At 53.9% G+C, this 11,035-nt stretch overlaps 1 protein-coding gene across 1 annotated transcript; it reads right to left on the bottom strand.

Annotated features, from left to right (window-relative positions):
* Positions 1 to 242: 242 nt before the first annotated feature.
* LOC306652338 (peroxynitrite isomerase THAP4-like) lies at positions 243 to 10,500 on the bottom strand (the record flags this gene model as incomplete). The annotated part of the gene is made up of 6 exons (XM_079125297.1): positions 243 to 293; positions 469 to 572; positions 1,352 to 1,460; positions 3,210 to 3,426; positions 3,771 to 3,835; positions 10,399 to 10,500. The coding sequence occupies 6 exons, from the start codon at positions 10,498 to 10,500 to the stop codon at positions 243 to 245; spliced, it is 648 nt and encodes a 215-aa protein (XP_078981423.1).
* Between the last annotated feature and the right edge of the window lie 535 nt (positions 10,501 to 11,035).

An 11,035-nucleotide genomic window follows, 5' to 3' on the forward strand; every position in this document is an offset into this window, starting at 1 on the left:
AGCCTCAGGAGCACAGAAAACACGGAGCAAGAACCCAAGCCATAGAGGAAACCTGGCAAGAAAGGTGGCTACAGAGAAGTTCCCACCACCAGCCAGGCCAGAAAGCATACTGCAGGCAGACAGCTGCAGTAGGCCACGTGTCCACCCACACCAGCAGCAGAACCCATGACCCCAGCAAGTGTGAGCCCTCCACCAAAGGCTGGATTCAAATGTGAATGAGGGACCATCTGCTGCCCTCAGACTCAAAGCACCAGAGTGAGGCCAGGGACTGGGGTAGCGGCAGCTGAGCCAACCTGTGACACAAGCACCAGGGTGTTCATGAGAGGGAAGCAGCCTGGCAACCACCTGCCCATCAGCCAGGGAGGAGCCAGGAGGCCCGGGAGATGGGGGAGGAAACACAGGCACTTGCCGAGGCCCCGCTGGCCATCGCGCGCACACCACAGCTATCTTGGGGAGGGCCGGGCTCACCTGCTCCACATGGGGCTCCATGGTGAAGGAGATCCTGGCAATGGAGTGGGACATGATGCACAGTTTCTGCCCATTCACCTCACCCTTCTCCACCTCCACAACACCTGTAAGGGGTGGAGCTCAGCTGTAGCCTCCCATTCTGGCTCCAGAGAGCAGCTTCCTCCCCACAGGAGGCTGGCCTCTGAGTCCTCCTCCCCCCACAGAAGGCTGGACTCAGACTTCCAGCACAAGGCCCTTCTTGCCAGTACATGGCCTTCTGGGTTTCAAGTGTGTTACGGTACAGGATGGGTACTCTGGGGAACTGGCCTCTGCAGAGGTGACCTGGACCCAGCCCTCCTACCAGAAGCCCCCACTGGAGCACTGTGGGGTGGACATACCCACTGACTTCCACCCACTGCCGTGCCCACCAGGGCCTGAACAGCTCCACTCTAGGCTGGGTGCATCCTGAACATCCAGGGAGGAAGCAGTTTTGGGGCAAGTGGGCAAGGTCAAGGTCATGCAAGTTTTTTGAGAGTAACTTCTTTTTCAGTACTGGAGACTGACCACCAGGGCTTAGGGCCTCACTAAGTTGCTGAGGCTGGCCTCGAACTTTGGATCCTTCTGCCTTAGCCTCCAGAGTCCTGGGGATTGCAGGCATGCGCCATGACCTGGCAGTCTGAGTGACTGAAGTAATGAGGGTGGTAAGGGTGGCTGATGAACGATTTCAGAAGGACCTCAAACTGGGGCAAGCCAGACTTCCAGAGAAGGCCCTTGCCGCCAGACTGTCCTCCTCAAGAGCCCTGCTCCTCACCACGCACACCACGCATCCATAGTCCCTGAGCAAGCACACCTGGAAGGTTGTCTGAGAGGCCCTTGCCCCTGCTCTGCTAGGTGTGGGCAGTACCTGTGTTCTGGGTGCTGACAAAGGCCACCTTGTTGGTGTCGGGCTTGAGGTGGATGAAGCCACACTGTCTGTGCAGGGGTCTGCGTGTATCCGGGTGGAAGGAGTTGAACTTGCAGGAAGTCAAGACCTGGGGCAGGCACCAAGCTCATCAGTGCCCGTGCCCAGGTGTGAAGGTGCCCAGTGGCAGCCCTACACACAAGTGGCCTTGTGCCCTGCTGTCTGTGCCCTTCCAGGCCTTGGGGTTCTGGCTGGCTATCACTGTCCCCAGGCCTGTTGTTCCCCACCTTCCACCCACTGGATGGACCTCCTTCTGTTGAGCCCAAGTCCAGCTGGTTTGTGTGGTGGAGACAAAGCAGGCAGGGTCCCTGGCAGGCACGCACCCTGTGGCAGATGCAGGAAGAGAGACACAACTCCGCCGAGTTAGCACCCAGATTGAAGCCCTTTCCCTGCACGGCTCAGGACACCACGCTGTCTGCGGCCTGTCTACAGCTCTCATGGCGAACTTCAGACAGGTCAGGCATCACTGGCGGTGCCTGACCTGGGGGACCCGTGTGCAGGACTCACACTGTGGAGTCCAGGGCACATGCGTGCCCACCTGTGCTGGTGTAAGACCCCACTCCACTGCTCTCCCATGCCAGTTACAAGATGGACTTTCTGATCCTCTGGCTCAGGCCACAGTTCAAAGAGGCTCACAACAGTGTTCTGCATCATCTCTACCACCCAGAATCCCACTGCTATGGGTTGGAAAGACAGCTGGCCCCTCATCAGTCCACCACAGCTATGGGGACTGTGAGCAGATGGTCATGGCTGCCGTGGGGGTACATCTTCCCTGTGCTCCCTGCCCTTGTCTGCTTCCTGATCCCACCATAAGCTCCCTCTAAGGAAGCCTTCCCCATGACACACTGCCTCACCTCGGGTCCAGAGCAATGGAGAAGACCCTCTGTGGACTGAGACCTCAGGGACTTGAGCCCCACAGACTTTGCCTCCTCTCAGTTGCCCTCAGGTCTTCTGGTCAAAGTGAAGCAAAGTTGACTCAAACACTCCTTAGGGTCACATGCCCTTGTCTGCTCATTCAAGAACACCACATTTGGGCACAGCACTGGTGCCTGTGTCCAGCAGCCTGGGAGTCTGTGGTAGAAGGATTCCTGAGCCTGGTTATGAAACTGTTTTTAAATAAGATCTTCTAAATCTCTCCGAGACTGCAGGTGTTATAAATACAAATGGATCTTCTAAAATCTGAAACTCAAAATAGCATCATGTCAGGGCTCAGAAATGCTTAGCCTATGGCGTATTCCAGATTAAGTCGTGCAACTGGCAGTCTGTGCACATATCCTAATCCAACACTCTGCAGCCTGGAACAGGTCTGGTCCTGAGCCACAGGCTGACTCACTGCCTCTGTTACACAGCAGAGGCTGGAGGAGCACAGGGCCCTCTCATTCCAGAGGCCTGGGAGTCTCTGCCTCCTCCAGAACAGCAGGGCTCTCCTAGTGAGTGTGCCATGGGACTCTGCTGAGGACCTCACTGTGGCAAAGACTCTGAGAACCAAAACTCTAACAGAATCCTCAATTCACAACCAGCTCAGGGCATATCAGGAGGAAAGCCACACTCCTTGTTCTCAGTGACACTGGGGTGACTAACTTCCACACGGGAATTCAGCTTGAGATCAGATGAAAACAAGCGTGTACTTGCTCCACACTTGGTTCACAGCGACAACCCTGGGGTCTGCCTAACACCTTCACACACATAATGGACTCAGAAAGATCTTGCCACCACTCCTGCCTTAGATGGCCTGCAGGTTCCTGCTGGATCCTCTCTGTTCTGGATCAGCCTAGAACCGGAAGCCCACTGTGGGGGATTATGAGAAGTTGAGCATGGGCTGGTCTGTGTGGGAGATGTACACCTCCTCCAGGTACTGGAAGGGCTGCAGGGTCGGGTAGGTCCCAGCTCCCAGAGGGACAGACAGCCAGGTGCCCAGCATCCCGGACAGTGGCTCCACCACTGGGTTCATCTTGGGAGGCTCTGAGGACAGAAGGACAGCAGTCAGCAGCCTCCTCCTGTGCACCTTGCTGGGCTTCCTGTGGAGAGGCACATGATGCCAGAGCACACCTCAGATGGTCACCACTGGCACCAGCAGTGCCACGTGGTCAGACCTCACGAGTGACCACAGAAACAAAAACCAGAGGAGCCAGGGGGCCAGGGCAGACATCAGCTCCTGCATGGGGTCAGGGACCTGGAGATGGAGAGGGGGGCTGTAGGGCTCAGGGTCTTCCCCAGCTGTGCGTGGTAAGCCAGTGACACAGCTGGGCTGAGAGGCTTGGGGGTGGGCAGTGGTGGGACGGTGGGTGGTGGGGACTGAGTGCTGCTGAGTGGCTTCGTGTGACATGAGGTGGGCAGGGTGAAGTACCTCTGCATCCCCCACCTTGGACTGCTCATCAGGGCTGCCTCTTGTGGGGCAGGGCTCTTCCCAGTGCCTATATCTGGAGGCTGGAAAAGAACACTAGGGAAGGCAGGAGTGCAGGGGGCTCTGCCCACCCTCCAGACCATCTGTTAGGAGCCTGGGCAACAGGCGCAGGAGCCCTGGGCACCAACCACAAGACAGTAGAGGTGGAGGGGGCAGTGGGGGAAGGGCCAGGCTCAGGACCCCCAGGTCAGAGCAGTTGGACATGGGATGGAGGGACTTTGAGGGTTCTGGCCTGAGCTCCTGGGAGACGAGCTGCCATGCTGACCTGGTCTCGGTCTGCGTCTGAGGACGAGCTGGAGGCCCAGTGCTGGAGGCCCCAATGCAAAGGCCAGCACCTAGGCACCTTCCTCCTGGTTTTCCAGATTGACTGACAGCTGCTCAGCACTGAGAAGGGGCGTTTCCCTCACATCTGGGCCTTCCAGACTCTGGCCCCACGGCAGGCAGGCTAACATCACAGCCCGTCCTGCCTCCACACCAAGCAGGGCCAACTCACAAGGCCCTTACCTGAACAGGCTGAGGTTGACCTAGTCCTTGGGCTGTGCTGCAGCCCAGGTGTGGGCCAACACAGCAGCCTGGGCACAGAGGAGTGGACGGGGGCTGGTCTGCCAGTGATTCAGTCAGGGGACTAGAATCTGACCTGCTGCCCCTCACAGAGTGGTAACCTGCAGCCTTGACTCCCAACACACACCCGAGCCTTCCAGGGAGAGCAGGATAGGTGCCCTGCTACGGCCCTTCACAGAGGCCAGCACGAGCAGGCAGCACCAGGGGTCAGTGCATCCAGGCACTTGGCTGGAGGGCAGGGAGCCTGTCCTGGAGGCTCAGGAAGTGCACCTGTTCCTGTCTGCTCAGGAAGTGCTTGTCCAGCCCTGCCCAAACACTGGAGGCTGCAGCTCATGTGAAAGCCATCCTGTTGGCCAGCATCCTCCCCATGAGGTCCTGGGTGTCCCTCTACTCAGCAGGCCCGAGCCTGGGATGAGCCATGCCTGCACCCTCATGGGGGGATGTGCAGTAGCAGCAGCAGAGCTGGATGCCACTCAGGAGGCAGGGCCGGGATCGCAGACCAGGAGGGACCACCTCATTCACTAAAGTGACATCTGAACCCACGCCTTGGTGGGCACGACTCCACCTTCCCAAGACCTGAGGCCACCCTCCCTAGGCAAGCAGCCCACCCAGCTGTCCTCATCTTCGTCCCTCTGATCCAGCACTAGGCCATGCTGCAGCTGGCCGGAGGCCCAAGGGAGACTTGTTCCCAAAGCCTGGAAGGCAGTCCTCAGAGACAGGGCAAGAAAGGCAGAGCCTGAGACACACTGGCATCTGAAAACAGTCCACAAGTCAGAGATAGAGAGAAGCAGAAGAGAGGCAGTGACCTTGCTCCTCTCCTTCAGTCTGTCTATGGTCTTCCTGGGGACATAACCAAGTAGGTCAGAATGATTTCCACCTCTTCTGGAATTAACAATAAGAATGCTATGATGAAAGATTTTCCCTGAGCTTGATTTTCAGGCAAAATAGGTCACATATAAAATCCACAGCCACCAGAACTTGGGGGCTGTGGGAGCCAGCTGGGAGAGCCAGTGTGTGGCTGGAAGACAGAGGGAACCAGGCCAGGGCCGCTGGAGGCAGATTTGTGGTCCCTGTTCACCAGAGGAGTGAAGAGTGGGCAGGCAGTGGGGAACAGCCCCAGTGGCCCTCTAGGCTGCCAAGAAGAGAGGCTGGGTAGGCTCCACATCTCCTGAGGTGCAGGGCAGGCAAGCATCTCACCAGGTAACATGACTGACCCTTAGCAACCCACTGGTCCCAGACATGTGCTGTCCTTGGTGCTCAGAGCAAACGGTGTGTCCACCCCTGGTTTATCTATTCATTCTGAGACAGGGCCTCAGCCTCCAGAGTTGCTGTGACTGCAGGTGCACATGCTGAGTCCAGCCACTTCTGTGAAGAAAGACCAATCACCTGAGTGCAAGAACTCAGGGAAGAGAATACAGAGAATACAGGTAAGCCACAGGCTGGAGGAAGCTGGGGAAGGAGAAGGAAAACCAGCAGGAACACCACCCACAGGGGTCACAGGGCAGCACCCAAGACACTCAAAAACAACTGAGAACAGCAGGCAGACCAGCACTGCTTTGGGACAAGAACCACACCTCCTCACCAGAGCCAGGAGCTAACTCTCATCACCGCCGTGGGGAATCGCCCTCCCGACTGATGAAAGGTGAGTGGATGCAGTGTCCAGACGACACAGCCAGGAGCCAGGTGCTGGGCCAGCAAACAGACTGGAGCACACACCACACAGGCCTGGCTACCCTGAGGGGCTGTGGGGGCTTCTCCACACAGAAACCTCGAGGCAAAGGCCAGGCATAGGCATCAGGAAAGTGGTGGTCCCTGAGGCGTGCTGAGTGCCAGAATAATTCCCAGCTCCCCAGTGACCTAGACGGTGGCTGGAGACCATGCTGGAGACAGGGCTCAAGTCAAACATGACCAAAGTAAGTCTCCCACCTTACGCTAAGGGCCACTAGGTGTCCAGACTGTGGGGCTCCACCCAGGGCCTGCCTGAGTGGCCCAGCAACCAGGGTGCCAGGGCCATGACCAGACAAGGCCATTTGCTGCTCTAGTCTGCCAATTGTCAGAAAAACCCAGAAATATTGGTTTGGGGATAAAATGCCCCAATTTCTTTTTTTTTTTTTTTTTTTTCTTGATTTTTTTTTTTTTATTGTAAACAAATGGGATACATGTTGTTTCTCTGTTTGTACATGGCGTAAAGGCATACCATTTGTGTAATCATAAATTTACATAGAGTAATGTTGTTTGATTCATTCTGTTATTTTTTTCCCTTCCCCCCACCCCTCCCACCCCTCTTTACCCTCTATACAGTCCTTCCTTCCTCCATACTTGCCCCCCTCCCTAACTCTAACTCTAACCCTAACACTACCCCTTCCCTCCCCCCCATTATGTGTCATCCTCCACTTATTAGCGATATCATTCGTCCTTTGGCTTTTTGAGATTGGCTTATCTCACTTAGCATGATATTCTCCAATTTCATCCATTTGCCTGCAAATAAATGCCCCAATTTCTAAAGATTTTTCCAAACTAAAAGAGCTCCTCCTGTTGTGGTGTGAGTCACATACCCTTGTCCCTGGCTATCCTGTCCACCAACCCGAGGAGCTTGGTCTCATGACATGGGTGGGTGAGGCAGTCCTGAAGCCCCACAGTCAGGGCCAGTGGTGCCCACTGGTTGCAGTGTGGCCTGAGGTCAGATGCTGACCCAGGAGTTTCTGCTGCAGCCCTCCTAACTGCTAGCAGAGGCTCACCGTAGGAATCCACAAGCACTGGAAGTATGGCAGGGAGACAGAAGAGATGCAGGAGACCACAGGGGGTGGGGGTACAAAGGGGGAGAGTGGGGGGCCTGGGAGGGAAGGTAACTGTGTGACAAGGCCTGGGGTTCTTGTGGGCATGGTGGGGGCTGAGGATGAGGCCTCAGCTGGGCAGGACTCTCAGAAGCCAGGCTGCCCAGGACCACAAGCTGCTTGGTGCCCAGTTGATCCACGGGGCTGGTGGGAATCAGGCAGGGCAGTGTACTGCCTCCGGGTGAGAGCAGGGTTGCGCTCTGTCCCATCTAAGTTCTGTGACACTGGGTGGCCAGGACTAAGTGAAGTCTTGATGACAGGAGCTGTGCCTGGGTGTCAGGTGGGAGAGGCTGCAGTTGGAAGCCCAGGGCCAGCAGGACAGAGTTGCCAGAGCAAGGGGAGCTGCTTCTGATGTCACATGGTCAGGAAAGTGCCTAGAGGCAGGCAGGAGGAAGCCCCCACACAGGGCTGATGGCAGGAGAGGTGGGCAAGCTCAGGAGAGATAAGGCAAGGTGCTCAGGCCTATGTCAGGGAGAGCAGGAGGAGTGCCTGGACATGGTCGGCACTGGACAAGGCAGGTGGGTAAGGTGCGCCCGTGTGCCACTGAAGTCCAGCAGGTTCTCCAGAAGGCACAGGCCCTGGACCACTTGCAGGCACCATAGAGCCCTCCCAGCCTCTGCTCCACATGGCCTCAATGTGGACACCAACAGCAGGCTGGGCAGGGACACCTGAGCCTGGGTCCCTGGCTCCCCACCCACCCCAATCCCTGGCCACTGCCCCTCAGCCTTGTTCTCATGAGAGCAGGCTCTGGTGTCTGCCATGAGCTGGGATTGGGCTGGGGCCCTGTGTACTGGTGGGCACAGGAGGAGGCTGGGGCAGAGTAGGACCAGCCTGAGTTGGAAAGAAGCAGCCAGAGGGTGGTTCTGGGAGGTCCTGGGGAAAAGGTGAGGTAAAGGGGAGGGGGATCCCACAGCACTGCCTTTCTTCCCAGGGGTCTGCTGCCTCCTAGGGCCCAGGGGGAACATAGGCCAGCTGCTCCCACTTCACACATTGCCTCGGGCCCTTGTGTTAGTGTCCTTTGCCCCATGTGGACTGTGTGACCTGCAGCTGTTTCTTGACCTCTCTGATCCTGGGTGAGGGTGTTGTCTGCCCGTCCCATGGCTGGCTGGCTCTCAGGACATCCCTCAGACCAGCTTGTGCCTGCCTATCACACTTCACCCCAACCTCTCCCAGTCTTCATGGGCGCTGGCCTCTTGGCCTGCTGGCTTGGACCCTCCCGGCCTCTCTGCCTGTGGTGTGCACACACTGGTCTTGCACACGGGCCCTCCAGCTGGCTTTCCTGTCTGGAGTGCAGCCTTCCAGGCTCCACCCTTCTTGGAGGCTACCACCCGTGCTTCCTCTGCTGAAACCACCCTGAGCTGCAGCTCCTGTCCCCAGTGACAGGACAGCCAAGTCCCCGGGAAGCAGTGGCCACTGCTGCTGGTCCTTGTGCTTCCCTGAGGGCTTTGAGTTCACCCCTGCTCATTTCCATTTCTTTCTTTTCTTTTTTCTTTTTTCTTTTTTTTACTTTTTTAAGTAACATTTTTAATTAAAGTTTTTGCAAAGGTAAAATATTAAACTTAAAATAGGTCTTAATACATGAAAATACTAAATTCTCTAATTACATTCCAAGATGGTCTTTAAAATATAATATCCCATATATCACAGAAGAGCAACCTTAATCTGCAATTGTACAGAATGAATTTTGCAAACATAATAAATATATTTATACCCTTACACATAACAGTATGTACAACAGCAGTTGACAACAGTAGCTCAGAACAACTTCCAAGTTGCAGCCCTGTGTATATCAGACTGATTTAAGGAAATCTGACTGAAGGAAGGAGTAGTTAGTAACACAATAAAATTCTTCCTCTAAAAGAGAAGGAATATAGCTTGTTCATCAAAATGAACAAAAATAGTTTGATCTGTTCTTCTTAAACCACAGAAAAATAACGATACACTAATTTAGCAAAATAGCAATTTAGCAAAATAGAAGAATAAATAGTAATTTAGCAAAATAGAAGAATAAAATGCAAAACTAACACAATCCCATGAGGAAACATATAAAACTATTTTTTAACCAACAAATTCAAAATTTGCAATAGCTGATTGAGACTGGTAGGTGGGAGACAGACATTATGAAATGAAAATGTACAAAAGACAGACCAATAAAATATTACATTGCACAAAAGCTCAAAAAAGCTCAAGATGAAAGAATCTGAAATATAGGAATTTTCCCAAGTGAAAGAAAATGCTAAAGTTATAAAGGGAACTCATAAGAAGTAAGTATGTGTTTTCCTATAGAAGGCATATTTACCCCCTAAAAAAAAATAGTGAATTATTGCTATGATCATAAAAAAGTTACTCTTAGAGGGAGACAATTCTTTTTACTTCTCCATAAGAGCAAGGAAAAAAATCCTTGACTTTACCTATAGCAAAAGAAAACCTTTATACAAAAGCTATTATATTTTCATATATTCAAAAACCAGGATCTATTTTACTTATCAAGAACACATTTTCATCATTAGACACAATGCTCAACTCTTGTTGCAATCATAGAACATGAGTGGCTTTGATTTTTAAAAAGCCAACAGTGTAAATTATGATGATGTTTAATTAACAGAAATGTGAACATCTCAAAGAATATAAAAGCTTATCTAAAGAGCGCCCTCATATACCAGATATTTTACTCTAAAAATGAATTGCACATGGAAGAGTTGTTTTAGCCACATGCAGAGCTCTACAGAAATAAAATGTGCTATCAGGCTCATTTCCACTTCTGACCAAAAGTCAGCAGTGGTTTTATTTCTCCTGATTATAAGAGCAATGTATATTACCTCAGACGAGAAGACACAGAAGAAGTACAGGAAGGACTCTTAGAAGCCTTTACTAACCAGGCATCCCACGTGAAGGCTGGGCAGAGGAGCCGGGTTTGGTGGGCACGCCTCCCACTCCATCCCTGCCACTCGGAGGCAGAAGCAGGAGGACCTCAGGTTCCCAGCCAGCCTGAGTGAGGCCAAGTGCAGGGCTGTTGAGGTGGCCCAGTCCCTAGCACCTGTGTGTGTATGTGCTTGCATATGAAATAAAGGTCAGCGCAGGATCTGTTTCTCCAAGGATGTCGTCCAAATGGCCACCAGCAGGCTGGGGTGTGGCTCGGGCAGAACTTGCTCGGCCCTCCAGGTCCTGGGATCCACCCCATCCACACATACGCAGGCCAGCAGGACGAACCACTGTCCAGCACCACTAGCTGTTAGGTGAAGATGGGCTGGACCTCCTTGTTCCAGGATGGCTAGTCCCACAACTGCAAGCATGGCGGCTGTGTGAGCACTGGAACCTGGCCAGGCATGTGGCCTCTTAGCAGATACCTGGCAGGTCCCGGGGTTAAACATGGAGTTTCTATATTACCTGGCAGCTCTAGGCAGAGGCCCGAGAGATCTGGAAATGGGCAGCGGCCTTCTTCATCCTGGCCAAGAGGTGGGAAGGGCACACAATTTCCTCTGTTGGCAGACAGACATGGAACACAGTTCAGCCATGGACAAGAGTGAGCAGTGCCCTGCACCAGGGTGGCAGGACTCTGGGCACCATGCCGGGCACCCTGCTGAGGGAGGCGTGTTGGACAGGAATATGCCGCACTCCAGGTGGAAAAGTAGGTAAGGAGTGACTGGTGTGTCAGGGGACATAGGAATGGTCTGGAGTTGGACAGTTGTGGACTGTGTGGATGGACAGGAGGCAGAATCCCACTTCTAATGGTCATGTTCAGCCCTGGGCAGCACTCCTGCAAATGTCTGTGGCTCAGCTGTGACAGTGTGGCTACCCACGGAGTGCACAGTCCTCTGCAGAACGACC

Source organism: Sciurus vulgaris (genome assembly GCF_902686455.1).
Source record: "Sciurus vulgaris genome assembly, contig: HiC_scaffold_178_arrow_ctg1, whole genome shotgun sequence".
NCBI lineage: Eukaryota > Metazoa > Chordata > Mammalia > Rodentia > Sciuridae > Sciurus > Sciurus vulgaris.